This window comes from Scylla paramamosain, chromosome 33 (genome assembly GCF_035594125.1).
Source record: "Scylla paramamosain isolate STU-SP2022 chromosome 33, ASM3559412v1, whole genome shotgun sequence".
Classification (NCBI taxonomy): Eukaryota; Metazoa; Arthropoda; class Malacostraca; order Decapoda; family Portunidae; genus Scylla; species Scylla paramamosain.
This window is the reverse complement of record NC_087183.1, coordinates 9,066,822-9,092,681: the sequence shown is the minus strand read 5'-3', so window position 1 is coordinate 9,092,681 and position 25,860 is coordinate 9,066,822. Positions and strand designations below refer to the sequence as shown.

At 42.3% G+C, this 25,860-nt stretch overlaps 1 protein-coding gene and 1 long non-coding RNA gene across 3 annotated transcripts in view; both read left to right on the top strand.

Moving 5' to 3' along the window:
• Positions 1-2,075, top strand: part of LOC135089637 (high-affinity choline transporter 1-like) — a 167,806-nt gene extending 165,731 nt beyond the window's left edge. The window contains exon 14 of the mRNA XM_063985496.1: positions 169-2,075. Coding sequence (XP_063841566.1) covers positions 169-403 — 235 coding nt within the window. The 3' untranslated portion in view covers positions 404-2,075. The remainder of the gene's footprint in view (positions 1-168) is intronic.
• A 2,096-nt stretch (positions 2,076-4,171) lies between these two features.
• LOC135089634 (uncharacterized) overlaps positions 4,172-25,860 on the top strand; it is a 59,227-nt gene continuing 37,538 nt past the window's right edge. For both annotated transcript variants that reach the window (XR_010261563.1, XR_010261564.1), the window contains exons 1-2: positions 4,172-4,262; positions 7,015-7,111. This is a non-coding gene — a long non-coding RNA (uncharacterized LOC135089634). The remainder of the gene's footprint in view (positions 4,263-7,014; positions 7,112-25,860) is intronic.

Below are 25,860 nucleotides of genomic sequence, written 5' to 3'. Positions count from 1 at the left end.
CAGAGAGAGAGAGAGAGAGAGAGAGAGAGTTTAAAGATCTGGATTGAATTTTTATCATATTTAGGTACCTTTCTAATAATATGTTTTATCTTCACCCTTACTCCTAAATACAATGGACTTTTATCAACGTCCCACCTCAGAACTCTCCTCACACTCTCCCCCACCCAGAACACTCTCCATGCTGGTCACCGCGGTCACTCTCATCGGTGTCTCCTGGCTCACGCGGCGCCTCTACGACCTGGGCTACCTGCGTGACCCTCTGGATGTGTTCGGCGACAGGAGCATGGAAGTCACCGCCCTGCCGACGAAGCCCCGCCACCAGGACAACCCCAAAGGCATCGACAATCCGGCGCTGGAGATGTCGAATGGCCAGCACCGCCCGATGGAGATGGCTAGGTTTTAGTTGTAAAATGTTAGAGTTTTTAAAGATAATATATGTAGGAACGTGTTCTCTCTCTCTCTCTCTCTCTCTCTCTCTCTCTCTCTCTCTCTCTCTCTCTCTCTCTCTCTCTCTCTCTCTCTCTCTCTCTCTCTCTTTTCCTTCCTGTCTTTCTTTTATCATTCATGTTTTTTTTTTCTTCCTTCCTTTCTTTCTTTCTTTTATCATTCAGAGTTTGTGTGTGTGTGTGTGTGTGTGTGTGTGTGTGTGTGTGTGTGTGTGTGTGTGTGTGTGTGTGTGTGTGTGTGTGTGTGTGTGTGTGTGTGTCCATCTTTTGTACTTTTATACGTGATGGAACAAAACAGGGATTATATTGTAGAATTTATTCCATAATATTAAGCATATACAGTATATAAATGTATTAATGGTTAAGCGGTCTGATCTTTTAATGGCAATCTGCTTTTCAATATGCAATTATATTTTTTTTTCATCATTTCATACCTCGTTGTACCTGTGAAAAATATAAAGTTTGATAATAGATAGATAGAGAAACAGGCACACAGACAGGCACAGACAGACAAAGAGAAAGACAGACAGACAGACAGATAGACAGATCAGCAAACAGACTGACAAACCTGTAGATAGATATGTAGATAGATGAAAGGATTAAGTAGATAGACAGACAGACAGAAAGATAGATAGATAAACAAACAGAAGAATAGACACACAGACAGACAGAGAGCAGACACACAGACAGATGTATAGACTGAAAGAGAGAGATAGCTAGTTAGATAGATAGATAGATAGATAAATTAATTAAAAAAGTCAACAAACAAATATATATGAAAGCTATTCTGTATTTACTCATTTTCAGTAGACAGATTAATTGACAGACGCATATATTATTTTAAATGTACCCCTTTTTAATACTGAAGTCATTTTACACATTTATTTTCCCTCCTATCTTTTAAAATTTCCAGTCACTCTTCACTTTTGGGTCCCCGTCCGTAGGGTATCTGTGTAGGAGGGGCGGCGGGTCATTCTATATCACTTAGAAATTTATATTCCTCAAGGATAATATTTTGGTGAGGCGCGTGGGTGTCTGGGGGCAGGTGTGTAATTAGCCAAGGGGTGAGCAGGTGTATTGTGCGTCATCTACAGCTCCACCTTGATATTTACCTGTCACACCTGAGCTCTTCACTTACCTGTCCCTCGCCCTTGACATTGTGCAGGGATTAAAAGACGGAGTGAAAATGTATTATAAGTTTATATATATTTATTTTTCAGTCATCTTTTATACATTTTTCGTTTTTAACCGTTATTGTTTACTTTATCTTTTATTACGGTCAACTTCCTATTCTATCATGTTTGTTTCAGTCTTGAGTTATTATTTTGTGTATTTCTGTTCTTTTTTTTTTCAGCACCGTAATATTTCCTGTTTTTTTTTTTTTTTTATTTATACATATAAAAAAAAAATTATCGACTCTGCATAATCTTGATACGAGCATTGTAATATGAGAATTGTGGTTATTGCGATTCCTTCATCCTCCATTAGTGCTTTGCCAGCTGGGTGTGAGGCACACGTCAGTACAGAGCTGTCACCGTCCCTGGAGCAAGACTGTACTGAGCAGTGCCTACGTCCTGCTCCCGGGCGGACAGTAGAGACTGATGGCAAAATAAATGTAATCTCTTTTTCGTCACTGTTTTAATCTATTTTCCAGAGAGAGAGAGAGAGAGAGAGAGAGAGAGAGATCAGTTATATTAAATGCAAACGTTTAATAATAAAATTATGATTTTTTTAAACGAAGCAAAGGTTATAAGGAGAAAGAAATTATTATCCTGCTTATTCTCCTCGTCGTCGTCGTCCTCCAGCTTCCCCACCGTTCATCTCTTCTCTCATATTCACCATATTTAATTTATCACATCCCTTATTTAAGTTAAAACTATATACTTTTTTTTCTCATCCATCCGTCACTTTTATTCCACCCCCTCTCTCTCTCTCTCTCTCTCTCTCTCTCTCTCTCTCTCTCTCTCTCTCTCTCTCTCTCTCTCTCTCTCTCTCTCTCTGCCTTTCATCTCGTTTTCTTTTCATGGACAACCAATTCATTTCGCCACGCCCAGCAAGACGCCTTGATTCACTCCCACACGGCACACACGAGGTCCCCAGGAAATTCAATACTTACGGGTATATTGAACGTAAAAGAGAAATCTCATTTGCGTCTTCATCACTTGTAAGTACTTGTCAGATTTTCTCAGTGACGTAAAGAGCACGGTGAGGTGTGGAGGAGATGATGGAGGTGGTGGAAGTGGAATTAAAAAAAAAAAAAGGTATGAGTGGTTCTGTAGGGAAATAGTGGAGGCAGAGGAGGTGGATATAACGGTGGATGCAATGATGGATGGAGGGCAGAGTGAAAGAAGGATGTAATTGAAAGGTAGGGAGTTGAAATAGTAGATGGAGAACGTAGCAGTAAATGGAGGATGTAATGGTGTATAGATGAACATGGATGGACTGAACCGCTGACTGAAGGGGGGAAGACCAGAGTCACCCGCTTCTCGTTTTCTTTCCCTCCCCGCAGCTCATGTAAGTCTGAAAAATGTCTGGTGTGACATATTTGCGGTGCTTTAATTACTAATGCTGGAGTGTATTAGGGATGAAGTGGAGGCGGTCAGGGTGTTAAATTATAAAGATCCGTGGGTGAAGAAGGAACGATGTGTGAAATTACTCGTTAACCCTTTCATCACTGCACGATATCTTCTCATAACCATCTACAATCTTCGGACACTTTCCCCATTGCAGTTTCTTAAATATGCAGTTCTACAGCTTAGAAAAAGACGATATTAACCTTATATTTTATCATTATTCTGTGCCCATCCAAATAATTGTTTTAAGTGTTCGCTAAATGTCAACAAGGCATGACGATAACAATGAAAGAATTAAATACAAGTGGAATCCTTTTTATACAGGTTTTTTTTTTTAATCAGTAAACTTTTTTTATTTATTTATTTATTTATTTATTTATTCATTTTATTTATTTTTTGGCCAGTGCCCCTCTTAGATAACAAAAAAAGACATTAGAGAGGGAGAAATGGAACACAGGGGAAGAGGATCCTGAAAGCGGGAAAGTATTCAGGCTGGTCAAGGTTAGGTAACAGACAGACACATTATTATTAGACTATCTGGCCTGAGCTGCTCTGTGTGGGAGAGAGAGGGACATGGCGAGGTAATGAGGGTGGGAAGACAGCTGGGGCAGAGGGAACTGATTCATAATTAGGCTAACTGGACTGGAGTTTGTAAGTGTCTAATTGTTACGTGAAGGTGGAAGTTAACTGAATCCCAGAGGAGTGTAGTTTGGTCTCCACGAGCACTCCATGGCACGCAGGAGCTCTGTGTTTGTGTCCTTGGTGGAGATTATCAGGAGGGATCAAGGTGTCATATGATAAGAGGTGTTAGGACTTGATGCTGTTTACCTCTACAGGGATTTAAATGAACATGAAACGCAGTATAAGTCTCTCTCTCTCTCTCTCTCTCTCTCTCTCTCTCTCTCTCATGGTAATAAATGTTGAAATGTCTCCGCGGGAACTGTGGACCAAAAAAAGGATGCGGTAATGCACACAACCCTCCCTCAGTGCCAATGGTACATGGTGAACAATTACAATATTAAGTATGTAACGTAAAAAATCAAGCCAGAGCGGGAATTGTGAGGCTCAAACGAGGGAGTAACAAGCAGCGGTGGCGCTAGTGTCTCGTGACGTAGGCGGCAGGCGGGAGGGAGGGAAGGAGGGAAGGAAGGCCGCCAATCCGCCATTACGAGGAACAGCTTCAGGAAGGAGTGGTTGTCTCTCCCTGTTTTCCTTTGCTGCTCGCCGCTCGTGTTGAGATACGGTAAGTTGCTGTTATGGGAATGTGTTAATAGTCAGGTTTCCTTTAATTAGTAATATCTGAAGGAGTTTTGATTGCTAGACTGAGGTGTGGAGACTGTCGAGATTTAAATAAGGTGGCGGTGTAGTGGCGGGGTGTTGCGGTTCACCATTGTTCAGGGACCTGCTTGTGTAGATACCCAATGCATGGGCTGGTGCACGGTAAGGGAAGCAGATTGACAAAGCTAATTAGGCACGACAAAGCAATTCATTATCTGGTTGTGTGAATATAAGTGGATGCAAGGTACAAGTAAGGCCTTGTATGCAGTGTTCAGAGCGGCAGTTTGCCCTCCACTGGTAGGTGGCGCTCAAGGCTGCTGTGTGTGTGTGTGTGTTTGTGTCCTCAGTGATTGCCTCAGGAGACGCGCGCACACCATGTATGTATATGTATAATGCACATACAATGTACAGAATTAATTTTCCGGTTGTTTTTTAGATTTACACCATAATCACCCTCCCTGACCTAGCCGGGGGGTTGCGCCTTCCTCAACCGCTCCCCCCCCCTCAGGGATACTAATTCAAACCTGTCCTACAGGAACGGGTCTAGGGAATTTTTGGGTGAAGTGCTCGTGTCTATTTTGAAAACTATGGATTTCCCTCAGAAACTCTGATAAAGTTTTCTTAGAATCCAGTAAGGTATGCAAAAATCACATTCCCATTGTTGCAGAGTATGATGGTGTAAATCAAAAATACCATTTTCCTATTTACTCCCGTGAGAGTTTGTTCACATATTTAAATACGCACTAAGTTTTCCTCCTCCTCTTACTCCTCCCCACCACCAAGCTCTTCCCTTCCAACTCTGTCCTTTGCGTTTATCCTCCTACGCCGCCACCTCCACTACCTCGTCTTTTTCCATCTTTTCTTTCTTTTCCTTTTCCTCTTTTCGCCTGCCGACGCCTCAGGCGAGCACAGATCCTGATATATCTTGGCGGAAGTTTAAATCCCAAGAAGGCTGAGGGGTGAGGGAAGGAAGGGTAAGTCTGTCTCGAGTGTTTTTTTTTTAGTTTTCACAACTTTTCTCGCTGCTTGTTAATAGGTTTATTACTGCTGTCCTTATTTTTACTCCTCATGGGTTCCGTCGTTTATATATTTATCTTATTTTAGACCTGTCAGTTTTGTTCATTATTTTTCTTACTTCTGCTTCCGGCAGCTCGAGTTGCTCCTTCAGCCTCGTTCCATTTCCTGCCTTGTACTCCACTACAAGAATGGCAATTCTTGCCACTTGGCAGAGCAGATGGGAGGCTTTAGTTGCCACCACTTAGATGAAGGAAGTAATATCTTTTGCTGTCCGTCCGTGGACGTGTCCATGCGCGGGGATGCCAGCACTGGCCCGTCTCTGGACGAACCACACGTCTCATACATGGCTACCTCATGTCCCGGGAAACACAGCCATACTGTGATGACTTTTTGGTCCCCCTCACAGTGCGACACTTTCTGGTGGTGTCCCAGTCTGATGGGGCTGCGGGAGCGATACATCTTCATTCTCGAGGCGAAGAAGGGCCTTTCCGCATCTCGCTGATATTTGGAGAAGTGTGTGTTCTCACCGGGACACGAGGCCCTCATGTTTGTGGAAAAGCCTGGTCATTTGAATAAATTATAGCTTTCCATTTAAATGTTATTAACTTAAATAATTTTAATAATATATTACTAAGCAGGACCCGGAGGCAAATCAGGAAGACACATAATGAACAACGCTGGATCCTGGGGCGTGGGTCAGTGGCTTGGGTACCAAATGAACAACGCCAGACATACTGTTCTGTGTCAGTGAGGTCAATATCCCCCTCCCCCCACTTCCCCTGTAACGTGAAATGAAATCACTCAAATACCAACCCTTTAAATTTGTAGCATTTCAGTTTTCGTTGATTCATCCAGTTGAAGACAAAATAAGATAAAAAAAAAAAGCTAACATCAGAATATCCACAAAAGTAAACAAAGCAAGGTGGTGTGTAGCATCATATCCTAGTGAACTCAACTGAGGAAGGACACGGAGCAGGGTGGTCGATATGGGCAGGGACATGGGCCAGGATGGAAGCTCCCTGGCTGCTCACCCCTCGCCCTCTGTCCCTCCAGCTGGTGAATAAAGAGACCCGCACTTCAGCTGACACCTGCTTTAAGGTTGTCAAAGTTTAAAGTTTACACTTCCCGAACTCACTCCATTTGTCGAACGACCTTGGAAGGAGGCTAATAGTTAATGATCGGAGGAGACTCGGTGATTAGGCTGTTAGTGGAGTCATTAGGGAGCTGCGAGAATAGAATGGGTAAATTTATGGACAGGGAAGATAGATGGAAATAGCGTGTTTGTTATACAGAAAGTGCCACATGTAGGACTTGTGTTTTTAATCGAAGTGAAAATCTACAGTCGCCTTGAGTTTGTATTCTGACACACTCACATTAGCACGCGGGAGTGAGATGAATAATGTAGGTGTGAGGCCTTCAGTGATCAAAGCACCTGTGTACCTGTGATCTGAATGCGCACCTGTTGAGAGAGAGAGAGAGAGAGAGGGGGGGGGTGCTGACTGACAGATTGTGTGTGTGTGTAGCAGGTTTTTATCATAAATTACACGCCTCCATCTTCATCGCCACTCAGAAAGGAAAGGGGAAATGTGATAAGCGTAACATCTGGCTAATAATAAATCTAATCTCAACTTGTTTTGGTCTTGTATGTCACAGGAATTATATTATGGCCTCTTGTCAGCTATGATCTTCCTCTCCCGCAGGATGTGCGTGTGTGTATGTGTGTGTGTGTCACTGCATCCCTGTAGGTGTGAGAGTTACACCTTGGAGGGACGAGGAGCTGGCGACTGTGTGAGAAAAGTAAGGATATTTTATTTTTATTTTTATTCTCTCGGTTCGTGTCGGGTTTTCATTCTCACTAATTCATTTCTCTCTCTCTCTCTCTCTCTCTCTCTCTCTCTCTCTCTCTCTCTCTCTCTCTCTCTCTCTCTCTCTCTCTCTCTCTCTCTCTCTCTCTCTCTCTCTCTCTCTCTCTGTACCGGAGTATCTCGCCCTTTAATCTATTCATTTTTCCTCACTGGCCTCCCTTCTCTTGAGTACTTCGATGCCCTGGTCACCGTGGAAATTCTAGCATGATTTTCAATTGTTTCGCGTCGTATTGTTCCGTGTTATTCAATTTCCCCCAATAAAAATGCACATTAGCTGATGCCTTAATTGCATTCGAAGCCCCGGATGGAGAGTTAGATTACCTTGAGGATTCAAACCCTTCCTGCTGTAGAAGCTTTGTTGTTATTCGTATTGTTGTTGTGTTTTATGTGAATGTACGTCAGTATGAGAGGTAATACTGTTTTCTTTGATTCTCTCCTCTACTGGAAGCTTTATTTTTATTTATTCGTATTGTTACTGTCTATTTTTATTTATTCGTATTGTTACTGTCTTTTTATGTGAGTTAACGCTCGAGCATGAGAAGTAATTCCATTTTCTTTGATTCCCGGATTTCTCTCCCCTCGTTTTCGTTCGCATCAATGGTTCTGTGCCCGAGGATTATTGCCCTTCCCCGCCTCCACCTTTGTACTTTGCTCCTTCCTCCCACATGGCTTCGTAACTTTGGTATCGAGACAAAAAAAACAGGAAAGTTGGGTAGTATGAGGAAGGCTGTGTATGCCAAAAGTCGCAGGGGAGGGGGAGAAAGTTACCCTCCCATCACTTTTATTAGTTCCCGCTCCTCTACCTCTGTTGGGGGAGATCCTTTCCGTTTTTTTTTTTTTTTGTGTGTGTATTAGGGACACCATCCAAGGGGGAAATTGTAAAAAAATTCATGAGCAATGTCATTTCCATGGAGAGAGAGAGAGAGAGAGAGAGAGAGAGAGAGAGAGAGAAAATAGTTAACTCTGATTGCCACTTGGTATATCTTTTCCTAAATACCAATCACTCTGAGACATCTTTACTTGTTCTACAGCCACATCCAATCATAGAACTGGGGAGAAATTGCAAAATGTATTCTTTTTTCATAGCTAACAGTCTAGACCTCACGCATTGTTTCTGGTGCTGCAAATTCTTTAGTGTCGCAGTGAAAGGGTTAACTTTGAGACAGTGGACAGCGTTGGGTTGAAACAAGGACAGAAAAAGCAAGAAATGACGGAAAAAATACAGTTGTCAGTGACCTTAGACGTTTCGGTCTGTGAGAAACAGGTGAGGTAGGGAAGAGGTGAGGTGATGCTCGAGATAAAGTTAGATCAAAGGCCGCGAATGTTGCAGAAGTTAGTATAAAGAAAGAGGAGGCTGCGAGACACTGGGGTTCGAATCCGAGAGAGAGAGAGAGAGAGAGAGAGAGAGAGAGAGAGAGAGAGAGAGAGAGAGAGAGAGACAGCCTGACGCGTGGAGATATTTTGTGGTTATTTTGCCATTTGGGAACTACGAGGCTTTACTTATTTCATTTGTTTTTACCACTAACCCTATCAGTGCTAATCGGTCTTTCCCATAATCATCTACAATTTTTAAGATTTTTTTTTTTTTTTTTTTTTTAGGGCCTGAAAAACATAGTTCTATAACTTGGAGGAAAAAAAGGGAGAAGGGATGGGAAACTGAGGAAAAAAAAGGAAGAGTTGAAGGAAAAAGGAGGAGGAAATAGGAAAAAAAATAGGAAGGAAGAAAGGAGGAGGAAGCAGAAGAAAGAAGAGTGAAGAGAGTAGGACAAGGAAATTGAGAAAGAAGAAAGGTAACCAAAAGAAAAGGAAGAAGGAGAAAGACGAGGAAACTGAGAAAGGAGATGAGAGGAGAAAAAAAAAGACGACGACGAAAGAGGAGGAGGAAGAGGAGGAGGAGAGGGAATAGAATTGACAAAATATAAGTTCGGAAGGAGGAAAGAAAACAGGAGAAAAGAAGAAAATAAACACGAGGAGGACGAAAGAAACTCGGAGGAAAGAAAAAAGAAAAAGGAAATTAGGGAGGAGGAAAAAGAAGAAAAGAAATAGGAGGAGGAGGATGACGAATAAAGAAACTAGGAAGAACGAGAAAGGAAAAACGAGAAAAAATGAGGAAAATAGTGAAGGAAAGAAGAGAAAGAAACGAAAAAACAAACTCATAAAAAGAAAAATAGATACAAAAAAAGGAAAACACGCACCATAACCAACAATATTAAGAGGCAGGAGGCGAGAAAGCGATACTCTCCGTTCTTAGCTCCTCACACCTCCCAGGACTCGCGCCGTCTCACCGTCCCCCACTCTGACACAGCTCCGGAGCCCCCTCGCAGTGGGGACCAAAGAAAGATCGCCGTTATAAATTTTCATCCTTTCGACAGGTTTGGTAATGATCTGGTGTTTCTCTCTCTCTCTCTCTCTCTCTCTCTCTCTCTCTCTCTCTCTCTCTCTCTCTCTCTCTCTCTCTCTCTCTCTCTCTCTCTGTGGTTTTATTTTTCATCTAATTTCTGGTGGTTTTTACATCCCATTTTATTTATTTATTTTTTTTCTTTCTAGTTCAGTTGTCTCGTGTGGCGTGTGTGTGTCAGTGCATGCGTGGAAAAATCTTAACTTTCTTGACCTCTCTTTGGTAGCTGCCTCTCCTCCCGGTAGATTGTTGTTTTCACGTTCAAAAAGCATAAAAATCCTCATGTTTTGTGTCGCCCTTAGGTGTTGTTTGGTCTCTGTCTGGGAGGGTCTTCGTAACCTGTGGGGTTTGAGGTTTTCATGCTCAAAAGGTTAATGGAATTTTTTTTTTTAAGTGTGCTGGTTTTTGTTGTCTTACGAAGCTGCCTTTGTGCGTATATAAAGTTTATTTATTTATTTTTTTATTCGTATGTAGAATGTGTTTGTGTTTAAAAGGAGAATATGAATGTACGGTGTATTTTGTTAACGATTATTCTTTATTATGTTTGTGCTTATGTACTGCACGCGTCTGCCTAAGTGCGTGGGTGTGTTCGTGTGTGAAGACGATTAAAAACTCATTCTGTCCTGAAATCTATAAAATAATACGAGTATAAATGATTCTACGGAGACATTCACAAGACAGAACAGTACTGCGCACCAACTGAGGAAGGTAATTAGAAAACAGCCACAAAAATCTACCACCTGCGCGCGCACGTGATATTAACGGTAGGGAAGGAAGAGGTACGCAGCCTCCCAGTGGCTCAGAAAGTCGATGACGGAAAGTGTTACCTCACCTCGTCTTAAAAAAAATGGCGACACAGAGCACAGATTTCAGGAGTTTTTTGCCCTCTCCTCTTGCCCCTCTTGGGAGTCTACGGCGAGGCAGTTAGGTCTGGTAATGAGTCCTCCGCCTTCAGGGACTCACCGGGAGGGAGACGCGCGCGGGGAGTTCCGGGCGTCATCGTTAAAGGTGCCCCATTTGGTGTCTGGTTGGTTCCGTTCATTCTTCCTGGTGGAGTGTGTAGTCCTCGGAAATGAATGGCGGGCGCGTTGATTTAATTGCGAATAACTGACTGATCTAATTGCAAATACTGAGTGATTTAATTGCGAATGCTGATTTATTTAATAGCGCTGCACGAAAGAATAAGCGGGAAAAATTGAGGGGATGCTATTCATTAAGTTTCGTTTTCCATTTATAACTAACAAACACACACACACACACACACACACACACTGTAATGTCCATAAAAGCAATAATAATTAATCGTAACATCCCACGTCACCTCGGTGCTTCGCGTTATTCAGAACCCTTGGGTGTTCCGTGTTTAATTTAGTGTTATGCGTCGCTTCCCCGCAAGCGAGGCGGGAAAAAATACACCCTTTAGAAATGTGACGTTTGTTATGACTGTCCTTCCCACGCTGCTTCCTGGACGGTGGGAGGAGAGAATAGTTAAAACGAACTGCGAAACTGACGAAACGACTTAGTAAAACTCTGCATCCACTTAGTTTTGTAATGTGTTGTGACCTCATACCCTGCTGACCTCCTGACCTGAAATACCTCAACTTTCATGCCAAATATTTATAGGCATATGAAATTTATACTTAACCTCTTCATACACACAATTACTCACATCTATTTAGTAACTCACTGTCTGGCTTGTTAATGGACTCCTAAATTAAACATCGCAGTAATACTCATTCGCACCACCTGTCACTTTATTTAGCCAGGCCATTAATGTACCAGTGACTAGTTAGCATAAGTCTTCGTTGCAACCACCACTAAGTACACCGATAACAAACCGTACAGCGATAACGAACCGGAGCGCCATAAGTAATTGAAGCACTTTCAATTTGGTGATCCGGAACCCTCGAAGCCCCATAAAGCATTGGTTCGGTTGCCAATTATCCGCCTCGTACTCTTGGGATCTACGCTTCCGTATTTGAATATTGGTTATGAATCTGTCGTTCATTATCGTAACCACAACACATATTACTAATTAGAATGTGAGCTGCTAAGGTAAAACTGACTAATGGATACTGTGCATTGTATTATTATTATTATTATTATTATTATTATTATTATTATTATTTTATCTGTACAAAGGGATTAATGGCAAAAACATGGAGTAGTAATTATCAACACAAGCGGAGTGTCCCTAATGAGCAAATACGCATACGGAAATGAAGAATTAACCTAAAGGATAATTAGATAGAGTGAATAAAACCTACAACCACCAACGCCATCACCACAACCACCACCACCACCACCCACCACTACCACCATTTCCACATCTCCTTCATCACCGTTATAATCCACTGCAGGACAAAGCCAAGATAAACGCTTGTATTAGATGGCAAGTTAAGAGGTTGTATGTACATGGCAATTAGGTGAAGTAAATAAATAAATAAATAAAGCAGGATAAAATAATGAAATATTGTTAAAAGAAAAAAAAAAGAAAGTTCCCCGTTAGAGTGAAAAAGCGTGATCCTGTGTGAGGCTTAAAATTAATGACAGGACAGCGATTATTTTCTAGCTTAACACCGCCGCTCCCTATTGTACTTAATATTATTTTACTTGCAACGTGTGTAATATTCAAATAACAAAGAACCTGAACTTACGCCATATAGTACAAGGTTCACCGACCGCCAGAGTTCAGAATTCAATATCCCTACACGGGCTTGCATGCACGAGTTTATGCACCAATTACCGAGGCACGTGACTTCCCGCAAAGCCTACACCGCCGCTTCGTATTCTCGCTAGGTGGCACCACTAATTCCCCGGAGCAAACCAATTTTCCTGCACTGATACGCTATTGGCTCCGGATCCTGCACGGTGGGATTGGAACACATTGGGAAGGGTATTTGATTCCCTAAACACTAGCGCTCCCGCGGCCCTGGTCTGTCAGATCGCGTGTTGCCATGATTGGTTATTTATTTGTACTCTGTTCTAAGACTCGTGACAAACGTAAAAGTTACATTCTCTCTCTCTCTCTCTCTCTCTCTCTCTCTCTCTCTCTCTCTCTCTCTCCCAGAGACGCAACAACAAACGCCAGATGATTCGAAACACGGCGAGATCTGAAGCGCGTCTCGACACCAGATCCACTGGAGACCACATAGCGGGTGGAGACAGGCGGCTGGTGGTGACGGACGGGGAGGGGAGTCTCTGCGTCGTTGTTTTCATTTTCCGCAGGAGGAGGGAGACGTGAGCGCTGATTTGGATTGTGATCATGTATTCCTTCCTGAGTGCTTTGTTTCCTCGAGTCCAGGCGCAACAGGAGGCGTGGTGAGTGGGGGAATGCTAGACATGGTGTGGTGGTTGTGGTTTCAAGGCTGGTGTTGTATTGATGTGATTATGTAGTGTGCCTGAGTCCACTTATTTTATTTTATTTATTTATTTTTTTTTTTTTTACCTGCACAGTTTCTTGCACCATTTTTCATTTTGGTACCAGCCATCAGGAAGTTTTGTCACCATCCATTAGGAATTTTTTGGTACCATCCTTCAGGAATTTTCTTCACCACCCCCAGTAAGAATTATTTTTGCCACTAGTACCACAATCTCCACTAATTTCTTTTTATATAATCTTTTTTCCTCTCCCCAAACATTATTGACACCCTCCCCTACTACTATCACCATCACCCGCCTTTTCTATTCATCACCGCCAAAATTATCCATTACCACCACCACCACCACCACCACCACCACTACAACAACAACAACAACAACAATAAGCACCATTCTTGATATTCTGAAAGTGCGTAAGATAATATTGTTTCAGGTATGACGGAAGATAGCTGATGTATATTATTAAAATTTGATGATGCTTACTTCTAAGATATGAATGTTGCACTCAAGGTAATTCATTAAAAAAAGGGATAGGATAATTAACTGGGACTTATTGCACATTCCAATACGGTACCACCAACATACAATATATAATTCGTAGAACAAGTGCATTACCTTCGTGACTGTTGCGTCGATCCGGATTCTGAGTACAAAAGCTGAGGAGACGTGTGACAACTGTGACTCGGCGGGGTGTCTTTGTCAGCGTGTGCAGTAGTGTGGTGGACGATGATGATGGATCGCTATCTCGCTAATGGTATAACTTTAGGCTGAACACGATGCAGATGCTTGTACCTTAATGAGGAGGCCGGATTGATAATGTGCAGGAGCCCACGAGGGGACAAGGCAAGCAGGATTACTTAACGTGAGTCTGGCGGGTCTCTGATAGTTTGGGCTTGTTGGGGAAGTAACTGGTCGTTACGTATGGTTATGTATTGATGGCAGTTCTGCCATTACTACTACTACTACTACTACTACTACTACTACTACTACGAGCCGGTCAGGGGAAGGGAAAGATAATAGGTGGTTCAAATGTTCCTGGTTGTTCAAATGTCTCGTAATAATCATTGATGAAAGGGTTTTATGATCCGTGATAGGGAAGCAAGGAATGACACGTACTACTACTACTACTACTACTACTACAGGTATTTCAGGGGCAGGGCGCTAGCCGTAACACAGCACGAGGGATGGCAGAATCAGGCTCCCAAGTATATTGAGTTAGCTAACAAGGGAGCGTTGTTTTTCAGTGTTTCAAAAGCGACACCATAGAAAAGTTAATGTATTCGTTCCCATCGCGGTCCTTGTGTCCCAGGCCGGATCCCAGAGGGATACATGGGACGTGATGTGTTGTGGATGTTACGTGTGTTGATTCTCCTACTCGTAAATCTACCACCATCACTTCTACCTCCCCCTTCTCCTTCACCACCACCCTCCTCTTCCTTCTCAACCATCTTCCCTCTCCTCTAATGCCACTACCTTCCCCTTCTCCTCCACCGCCACCACCTTTCCTCTCCTTCACCACCACCACCACCACCACCACCACCTCCCCTCTCTTCCTCTTCCACACTCCCCACGTCGACCTCAACCACCACTACCACCACCTACACTGCCACCACCTCGATCTCTTCCTCTTCCGGCACCAGCTTCCCCTCCTCTTCTACCACCACCATCACCATCACCCTATGCGCAACATTTATTTACTGCTATATAACTTGTCATCAACGTTAATTAGTCCTTGATAATAACTCCCAACGCTAAACTAACCCCTCTTCCCACGGTATTTTATTCATTTTCCACAAAGTACACAAAGAACTGTACTACTTAATTAGATATGTTAATCCATTTTTTTTTTAGAATACGTAGACTGTACACTTGGAAATCTGCGGTAATTGTATAAGCTGGGACAAGGATACTGGATCAAAGAGAATGATAAGTAATGGCTGAGGGAGCCACCTAGATTATGGAGAGCAGCAGTGGTGAGGGAAATGGGAGGGGTAGTGGTTAAGGGGTATAGGAAGGCTGACTCTTTGCCTGGCTCTCCGTTGTGATTTGTTATTGTTTTTAGTTTTATTATTGTTACTGTTATTGATGTTTTAGTTTTTTTTTTTTTTTCATATTTGTTAGCACTCCGGGTGGTTCTCAGGCCCTCAATTGTTATGTCTTATTTTGTTGGTGTGCTAGTTTTAGTTGTTACTGTTGCTTGCTCTTCATGTTTATTTGTTGGCACTCTGGCGTTGTCGCTACGTCTGTTAGGTTGGTTTGCAGTGTTGCTTTCTTGTGTTGCTTTCTTGTGTTGCTTTGTTGTGTTGCTTTTTTCGTGTTTGTTGTGTTGTGTTGGTTTGTTGTGTTGTATTCTTTTGCTGGTTTGTTGTGTTGCTTTGCGTTGGTTTGCCGAGTTGGTTTCCTGCTGTTTTTTTTTTTTTTATGTAGGAGGGACAACGGCCAGAAGCAACAAAAATCTGGTGTCTATGTAATATTGTCCAAGCGTTTCCAGGATTAAAAACACTTAAGTAGAACGGCTGCAATATATTAAACTAAACTTTGCACAAGGTCCTGGAATACTATGTTAGGTGAAGCAGCGGGATAGCATAGCGTGTGAAGGGACTAGGGAAGAAAGAGAAAGGCTGCAGGGAGTGAGTGATAGGGAGGAGGAATGTGGCGAGCTCTGTAGACGAGGGAACACGGAGACTAATCAGTAGGAGCATAATTTGTTCATTTGTGAGAGATAATTCAATTCGCTTAATAAAATCATACGAGAAGGAAGCCCAAGATTCTAATTTCGAGTCGTCTGAACTAATTAAACGCACAGATTGCAAGACAGCTAAAAATATTTACAGAAAGAGAAAAGGTGGCTGTGCTAAAATATTTCATTTCTGCCTAAGGCAAAATTAACAACAACAACAACAACAACAACAACAACAATGGTACCTCAAAGGATCTTTTTTTTCTTTTTTTTTATTCTGTAGCCTTGGCCGCTGCCCCTCCTACATAAAACAACAGCAAAAACAAAAACAACACAATCTCATCAAAAACGCCTCCAAAAATAACAACAACATAACCACTACCAATAACAAAAACACCACCTCTACCACCACTACTCACCACAACCACCACCACCGCCACCACCACCACAACCACCACCCCCACCAGCAGCAGCAGCAACAACAACAACAAACTGATACCGAGTGATATGAGCATTTTCATTCTCAATTCTCCCTGAAACACGGATGCACTTGTTCCATTTTCTCTAAAGATAAACCACTCTAGTTCCACTTTTCTTGCTCTTGTTGCCCTTGTGAACTCCTCTCTGCTTGGAAACTGCTTTGTTATACGCCCTGCCTTTGTGTGCGGGTGTGTGTGGAAGGGAAGGTAGGTAGGTAGATATGTATGTATGTAGGTAGGTGAATAATAGTACCTCGTACACCCGCAGTACTCCAGCATCAGCCTCACCGAAGAGAACATAACATAAGAAATAAAGGAAGCTGCAAGAAGCGACCTGGCTTACACGTGGCAGTCCCTGTATGAAAAATACCTACCTATTTCCATCTATTATCCCCATCCATAAACCCGTCTAATCTTCTCTTAAAGCTCCCTAATGTTCTAGCACTAACAATATGATTACTGAGTCCGTTCCACTCATCTACCACTCTATTTGAGAACCACCACTCTATATTGAGAACCACCAGTTTCTTCCTATCTCCTTCCTAAACCAAAATTTTTCAAGCTTGAACCCGTTATTTCTTGTTCTATCCTGGTTGCTGATCCTAAGAATTTTGCTTACATCCCCCTTGTTTTAACCCTTATACCACCTAAAGACTTTCAGGTCCCCTCTTAACCTACGTCTCTCTAAAGAATGTAAATTTAACAGCTTCAATCTCGCCTCGTAAGGAATACTCCTCATCCCCTGTATCCTTTTAGTCATTCTCCTCTGTACTGATTCTAATAGACAATATCAATAGAGATATCAGGTCAGTAGGTCAAGAGGTTAGGTTACTAAAAAAAGATTAGCGGAGGAAGGAGTGGGCGGCAAGAAGGGTAAGCAATAACAGGAGGGAAGGCGGGTCAGACAACAGGGGTGGAATTGTCAGCAGGAAGGTTTTTGTTGACTTGTTTGTTTTAATACAAGCCTCTATACATTTCTTTCTCTGCCGTAGAAAAAAATGAGCTTTCCTCGTTCCGGAAAACCTACCAACGAATAACTTTTTTATAATTCACTGATAGAATTTCAAGTGTTTTCCTTTTTTCTTGTAAGAGACACTACAAACTCGCCTTTACGAGCGAGCGTATGTGTATCGCCGCCACTAACTTTACACCGGCATTTACGGAGAAAAAGGAGAACACGCAACAGGTAATATTTTTTCAACTCACGGATGGAATTTCAACCGTATTTATTTTTGCGAGAAGAAAATTCTAGTCTTGCATAAACAATGGCTGGGCCACCACCGCTAGTGATTAAAAAGGAAAGAAGGGATGGGAGAAAAAAAAAGTTGCTATCAGGTCGCTCCCCGCGGCGCCAATACGTACCCTCAAAAATGAGAGCAGTCACAGGGGAAACGGGAAAGAACCGAGGCTGTAAAAATAATTTTCATTCTTGGATAGGAGGAGGCTTCAGTTCTGACCAACCATTGTGGAGAGGAGAAAAGTGCTCCCCACGCGTATTGTGTGGCTGCGGTGATTGGTGATTGGGTGATGGGGCCGCGTAAGGGCTGCCCGTCAAGTGGGTCACCAGTAGGAGTCGGCTCGTCTCTCAAAATATTTAATCTCTAGTTCGTGTCGAGCCTCGCTGGGGAGCAGACCCGCGCCGCGCCCTGCCAATTATACACTGTACTTCTTGTTCCTGTTGTTGATGGTTGCAATGGAGCTCGGGGAAAAGGGCGGGCAATTCTAAGTATAACAAAAACCATCACGTATAGTCTTGCCGCCTGGGAGGGAGAGGACTTGTCTTTTCTTTACAGTCTGAATAGAGTTTGGGAAAAGATTTGACATTTTTATCAGGGAGGAACGTCAGTAGTGCTATTGCAAGTACAGTATATTGGAGTCAAGGCCGATTTGTTCCAGTATCTTTGCAACCATCTGACTTTTCTTGAGTGGAGTCCAGAATAACGGATATTGGCAACACTGTACCTGCTGCAGTTCAGTACTTTGAAAACTTACCAGATTCAATTTCCTGCCGGAATTTTCTGAAAACGCCAAGTTCGTACAGGGAGAAAAATACATACTCAGTACAAATCCTTCTTTCTCCTTCCTTGGTGAATTGAAAGTCTACCACTCGTGTATAGGAAATTACTGGAACGGATTAATTCGCCAGTACCAGACTTCTTCTAAAGGTCAGGGTGATGTAGGCCTGTATAACTGTCTACATATTCCCCTCCTCGTCCTTCACCCGTAATTGCGAAACCTTGTTAATCATATTTATCCTTGCAGACTATAGACTATTACCGGAACACGTCTCCAGTTACTTGTAAAAAAACAGTGTACGAGACGCGGGGAAGTTTGTAACAACACGCAACGAGGGAATGTGATCCTAGAAAGCCATGACTGACAGACGGCTGCAGTACGCGGCAGGAAACGCAACACGCTATGAAAGTTTGAAACAACAACACGGATCGAACGTAGAAACTCTAAGGGAGATAACTTTGTTCATTTAAAGTTCCTTCGACGTCAAGTGTAATATTGGATTCCCTGCAGCTGCTTCTTCTTGTGCTTATTTTTTATCCTAATATGTTGTTGTTGCGGCTTCTTTGAATCGATACATCTCAAGTTTCCTAAGGCCCGTATTTTGAAACTTTATTTTTTCTCCCAATATGTGGAGATCTCTTGTTTCGTCATTGATTGTGCAAACTTTTACTTTGAAATGTCACTATAATCCTGAGAAAGCACTTTAAAAACTCTTAACTTCTATGAAAACCTAAAAATAGTCAGGATGAGACGGTTGCTGGTGAGTGAGAATGAACTTTTGCAGCGGTGCTCGTAACGCTCCTCACTCGTTATTTTCTATGTTCAGCATTCATATTCATTTATTTATACTTTTTAAATCTGTTCACTGCTAAACGATAATTTTCATAATGACTGGCAGTTCTTTAGACAGTATTTTTTTATAGTCTGAATACTGTTAAACCTTAGAGAAAAAAAAACTAAATCTCCTGTTTTATTATTTTTACGACCACGCTGAATTTTTTGTCACTGGTCTGAATATTTGTAAAGGATGACCATAGTAAAAGGAGCTGTGTCTTTCCTTTCCTTCGCGTGTTGCTGATCCTGTCGCGTTACACTACCGGTATCTGAAGACAGAGGAAGTAATTGGATGTTTTATAAAAGGGAGTGACTGAAATTTTCGTAAGAGAAAGCTACTGTAATTGTTGTTAGTTAGCACAGACTCTTTACTTCTTTCGTTTATTTTTTCATTCATTCGTTCATATTGTTCACTGGCTCGCTTGTTCGCTCTTTTGTTTTGTTACCCGTTCACCCATAATGTTCATTCGTTCATTCTTTCGTTCTTTATTTACGGTCTTTCGCTCCTTCATTTTTGTATAGCCGTTCATTCATTAGTTCAAGAGAAAGAGGGAGTAAAAAAAAATAACTGATCAAACTCCGGCAAGGACTCTGGCTGGCAGGTGTGGGCGTGAGTGAAAATCAACAAGCCTGTACCAAACACGCCGCGCCAAGCAATCACTCGATCCCGCGGGGTGTGTCGGCAGTGAGTGGGCGAGTTGGTTCCTTTTTGAGCGAGTCCTTTTAGATGTTGATAATTGTCTGTTTCGTGGCCATTAGTAAGGCGCTTTTATTTTTTGTTTATTTTGTTTGTTTACTTATTGATTTGATTTGATTTTGATTTTTGTTTTGGTCAGTTTTTGCTTTAGTCTCTCTCTCTCTCTCTCTCTCTCTCTCTCTCTCTCTCTCTCTCTCTCTATGTAGAAGAATGATTTAATGGCAATATATTCGTTATGAAGTGTTGACGTTCACGTATCAAGAATAAAAGTAAGGAGATAAATAGAAAAAAATAAATAAAAAATGCATAAAATCTAATTAAATTAACATGTAAGTATTCAGAGATTACCTTCGTGTTTTATAGATATTTAATGTTGGCTTGGAAAATGTTGGGAAAGCAGTGCAGAAAAAAATAAGTATCAACATTTTTATTTTCATCAACTGCTTCCCTTCCTCTCATCCGTACCACCACCTCCCCGTGGAAACACTTTTATAACTCAAAATACTCTCACATTTTTTCCTCCATTAATGGCTTCTCCTGTACTGCACCTCACCTGTTACCTGGAGCTTCCTTCACCTGCACTGCACCTCACCTGTTACCTGGAGCTTCCTTCACCTGTACTGCATCTCACCTGTTACCTGGAGCTGCTTTTATACCTCTGCCTCCCTTCCTTTTGACCTTTCATTTATTTCATTCTCCACTAACACACTCGTTCGAAATTTTCTGACACGTACAGGGGCCGAGGTGTTCTTAGGTGTACGGATTCGAATCCTGGCCACGATCCAAGGCCAGGAAGGGCATCCACTTGGGGTGACGGTTCCCAGATGCCGGTTCCAAAGTTGTTCGCTATGAGGCACCGTCTTAGCAATGATAAGCAAGGGAAATCGGACATGAAAACAAATTAAAAAGCTGCTTTCTAGTTAACATTTTTCCCTTCATAAACACAACAAACTCATAATTTCTAGTTAACATTTTTTTTTTTCTACAGACCAACCCTTTCATTATTTCTGGTTCACAATTTTTCTCCATGCACAAAACAGCTCTTTCATGATTTCTAATTAACATTTTTCCCTTCACAAACAAAACAACATGTCCATTAGTTATCGTGAACATTTTGTTTTATTTTCCATCCAAACAAAAACCTTCCCTCAATTCTGGTCGACAGTTTTCCTTCAGGCACAAAAACCCTTCCCTTATTTTCACGCCGTGGCTCATCCTTCTCTCCTGCTCCTCATCCTCCTCAGCTCCTCATCCTTCTCTCCTGCTCGCTCCTCACCGCCTCGCCCTCCTTGGAATTATTCTGCCGCCCTGAACATTACGTGACGCCGAACTCTGATTTACAATAAGACCACGGGATTTCGCTGTATTTCGTCCCACGTCGAGCTCTGGCCTACCCCTCACCTCCTCCCAACTCCCGTACCTGTTTTTCCTTTTCTCACCTTCCTTCTCCCTCTTCTCTACTCCTTCACTCTTGTGCAGTCGTGGCTAAAGGTCTAGTAAACTGCCGGATTTCTTTTTTTTTTTTTTTGTAGCACTTTTTATCGCCTCATCTTCCTTAACCTTTCTTCTCCGTTCTTCTTCTCCCTTGTACAGTCGTGTTTACATCTATTAAGTTTCTGTATTCACTCTTTTTTTTTAAAGTTTCCTTCAATTGCAAGTGTTTTTCATTTGCTCTGTTTGTTACCTTATAAGACCTTACTTTCACTTTTGTTGCCCTCAATAGTAAATCTTTTTCTCTGCTGTCAGTTACCTACTAAAACCTCACGCACGTTTTTTTTTTTTTTTTTTTTTTTTTTTGTGTGTTTCTTCGCTCTGTCCATCGCTCTGCTCTCGGTTGCCTTATAAAACCTGACTGCTTATTTTGAACACTTCACACGGCATAGATTTTATAGAAGACGGGTCCTGAGGTCAGTGTTTGGTTACTCAACTTTGGCCATCACTACTGTCTATGTATGTATTCAAATCCCACACAGCTTAATTTGTTTTTAGTTTTTTTTTTTTTTTTATTTAACCCATAGCTTATTTTTACTACGTTACTTTTACCTTGCATTTTAACTATTTTTTTGTGCGATTTTCACTTTGTTTCGGCGCCTTACGACCGTAGTTCAGGCGCCACGCAAAAAGTTTTCAATCGCATCATATTTTCACCGCCTGTCCCTCCCGCGCACCTGTAAGGAAGCAAGGGGCGTGAAGAGTACGAGTAGGTTCGCCACTCCGTCATCCTTCCGGCAGTAGTGTCTCCCTGCTATTCCCGTGTCCCCTCAGCGTGTACCTGGCTGTAGTGGGTGGACCCTCCCTGCCCTCCTGCCGTCAGCGTCTTGTCTCTTCGCTGTGTTGTCGTTGTCGTTCCTGCCCGTTTTCTTTGCAGCTTCGAACCCTTAGCTATTCTCTGCCTTTATTTATTTATTTATTTTTTCGTTTATTTTCTCTGCTCCATTGTTTTCTTTCGTTTTTTTCATTTTCTGCTTGTTTCTCTCTCTTTCCTTTACCTTTCATAAAATTTTCTCAACTCATTTATTGTTTTATTTTTTCTTTGTTCTTCGTTTACTTTTATTTTCTTCCATTTTTTTTTTTTTATCTCTACGCCTGTTTCATTTTACCCCTTTTATTTTATTGCTTTGCCTTCCCTTCTCTTCTTTCCTTCTCTTCGTCTTCCTTTATCTTCTTCCCTACCCTTCCTTTTTTTTTTCCTTTCCTATCTTTTCTTCCATTTCCATTGCCTTCTATTTATTTCCTTTCTTTTCTTTCTTATCTTCCCTCTGTTTCATTTTATTTTTGTTCCTTCTGTATTTTCAACCCCTTTTCTCTTCCCTTTGTTAACTTTTTTTTTTTCATCCTTTCCCTACGTCCTTTTGTTTTCATTACATTGCCTCTCTCTCTCTCTCTCTCTCTCTCTCTCTCTCTCTCTCTCTCTCTCTCTCTCTCTCTCTCTCTCTCTCTCTCTCTCTCTCTCTCGCTCTCGCTTTCGCTCTCGCACGCCTCCCTTGTTTCCTCTCAGTCGTTTGTCTTCTGAAGTTTCCTACTGAAGTTCTGTGATTTGTTAACCTTTGAATGGAAAAAAAGATTTCGGTAATTGAATTGAGTTTAGTTTGACTTCTAGCGTATAGAGAGAGAGAGAGAGAGAGAGAGAGAGAGAGAGAGAGAGAGAGAGAGAGAGAGAGAGAGAGAGAGAGAGAGAGAGAGAGAGAGAGAGAGAGATTTTCACTTCTATAGATGACATGACAATTGTAAATGTTGATTCGGTCTCTCTCTCTCTCTCTCTCTCTCTCTCTCTCTCTCTCTCTCTCTCTCTCTCTCTCTCTCTCATTCACTCTTCCACATGGCAATATCCAGTCTTATTTTTTTTCTTCATCTTTTATTCATTTCCTTTATCCTAATCTTGGTTCCCTTCCCTCATCCTCCCAGACGCTTCCGTGGTTTCCTCCTCCTCCTCCTCCTCTTTTCCCTCTTCCCCTTCCTCTTCCTCCTCTTTCCCTTCTTCCTTTCTTCTCTTTCTCTTTCCCTTCTTCTCATCCTATCTTTGTTCCTTTACCTCAACCTTCCCAAGCACTTACACCGTTTCCTCCTCCTCCTCCTCCTCCTCCTCCTCCTCCTCCTCCTCCTCCTATCATTTCATCATACATTGTAGTGAAGCTTTCCTCCTTCAAATTCATTCTCTTCAATTTTCACAGCTTTCAAAATTCACTTCCTCTTTTCTCAGGAATCATAAACTTCCTCCTCCTCCTCCTCCTCGTCCTCGTCTTCCTCCTCCTTAAACTTCTCCTTCTCCGCTGACCACATTCGCTCTCTTCCTTCTCAGCAGATTTTTTCTCCCTTCTTCTTCTTCTCCTCTTCCTCCTCCTCTTTCTCCTCCTCCTCCTCCTTCAGCGTTCCCTCCTGCTTCCCTCCGTCACGGCCTTGGAATCGATACTCGCATGCGCCTTGTCCTGTAAACCTTTGGCCGTGACGATGGGACCCCTCCGTTTCACCTGCCCCACTGACTGACTGACTGACTGACTGACCGACTGACTGACTGATTGGCTGACCGACCCCTTCTCAGTCTTTCACACCTGCGTCTCGCCTCGTATTGCATCTAATCCACCTGGTCTCTCTCTCTCTCTCTCTCTCTCTCTCTCTCTGTTTTTCCTCTACCTCGCTGCTGCTTCTTTCCTTCAATCTTTACTTCTTACCTCATTTTTTTCCCAATTTCTTTTATTAATACTTTTCCTTCTTTTTTTTCATCTCTCCTCTCATCAACCTCCTTTAATTTCGTCTCTCATCTTTCCCTTCCATTCTTTTTTCTTTTCATATTTTTTTTCCTGTACTTTCCTCCGGTCTTTCCTTCCGCTTCCCTAGTTTTTTTTTTTTTTTTCCTGTCCTCACCATCTCTTGCTGCATCCGCTCTCCTCTCATCGCCTTCCGCCTCCTTTCCCTCTTCTTTCCTCTCTTCGCATCTGCGTCTTCTTCGGCCACTTATTCCATCTCCATTTCCCTCTCCCTTTCACCGTCTTTTTTCCACCTCTTCCCTCATTTGCATTCCTTCTGGCTTAATCTTCTACTTCCCCATGCATTTTTTTCTATCCCTTCTTCTCTCTTTATCACTTTTTTTCCCCTTTATTTCTTACCTTCAGTTTTTTTTTTTCATTCTTCATCCTCGTTTTCATCTTTACTTATTCTCTCATAATTTCTTCCTTTCAGTTTATTTTCCTTTCACTCCTCATCCTCTTTCTCACATTTTCACTTATTCTCTCATTCTCTCTTTCTCTCCTCCCTTCTCTGTTTTGTCACGTGATTGTTGCCAAGAACTATCTTAATTAATGTAAGCTTAATTGCGCAACTTTTGATGATGTACTTTTTCCTCTGCTCTTATAAACTGATTCTAGGAGAGAGAGAGAGAGAGAGAGAGAGAGAGAGAGAGAGAGAGAGAGAGAGAGAGAGAGAGAGAGAGAGAGAGAGAGAGAGAGAGAGAGAGAGAGTAGTGGCGTGTTGGCGTGTTTTTTGTAATGATTCCAGTAGCCTTGTAGAAGTTTCATTATTAGAATAAATGACTCTTTGTATTTTGTCTCTCCTTCTCTTATTCCTCCTTCCCCCCCTCCTCTCCCCACCTTTTATTCATTTTTTTTATTTTTTTATTTTTTATTTGCTTCTCATACCTCTTTTTTTTTTTTTTTGCGTCTCATTGCTCCACCTTTTCTCCACATTCATCCACTGCCGCTCTACTTTCTCTCGTTCGTCTCTCTCTCTCTCTCTCTCTCTCTCTCTCTCTCTCTCTCTCTCTCTCTCTCTCTCTCTCTCTCTCTCTCTCTCTCTCGGTTTTCATACACTCCACTTCCCCGTATTCCCTCCAGTTTACCCATTTTCCCTCCACTTCCCCACCGTCTCTCACTCATCCCATCCACTATCAACAGTTACTTGTTCTCATCCATTAACCCACATCTCCACCTACTGACTGACTTTCCTCTACTTTTTCCCCGACCCTGAACATCCTTGCCCCCAGTGATTACTTCTGCCACTCCCCTTCCACCCCGGCGCTCCGTCAAAGGCGAGGAGCGTGGTGGAGGAGTAGACGGGAGTTGGCAACAGAAAACCCAGGGACGGCAAGAATAATGGCTCAAGATGGCATTGGTGGGCGGCGGTGAACAACTCGGGCGGACGACGTTGATCAGTGGAAATAAAATCGTAGAGTAAAGTTTGTCTTGTCTCTTAATTGGAGGGAAGAAACTTGACGGCCGGCAGAAACACGGACAGAGCTAATGACACCAGGAAACGGAAGCGCAGTGACGGTATCGGTAATTGGTCGAGGAAACATCTTGGACCCTTATTCTGAAACGGTTTGGTCTCTCTTTCACCACGAGTATTTTCAAAGGCTTCAGATACGGTTAGCCGGGTTCACAAGAGTATTGTTTGTACCGCTAATAATGTAAAAAGCTTGTCTGTTACTAGAACCATGAAAGCCACCTTAAAAAACCTGTCCAACTTCAACTATAGAGCCTTTTGTATGCAGTCGTGGTGCGGCCAGAGATGTTTCGAATACGGTTGAGAAACCGTGAACGGAAGAGACAACGGTGTGGACAAAGATAAGAAGAGGGACAAAGAAAACAATAGCGGTGTGACAGTAAAAATGGTTGCTTTGATTTCATTGGTACAAGAGGAACGGGGGTGTGGTGAGGAAGAGACAGACAAAGACAGGAGAGACAGAACAGCAGCGTGTGACAGA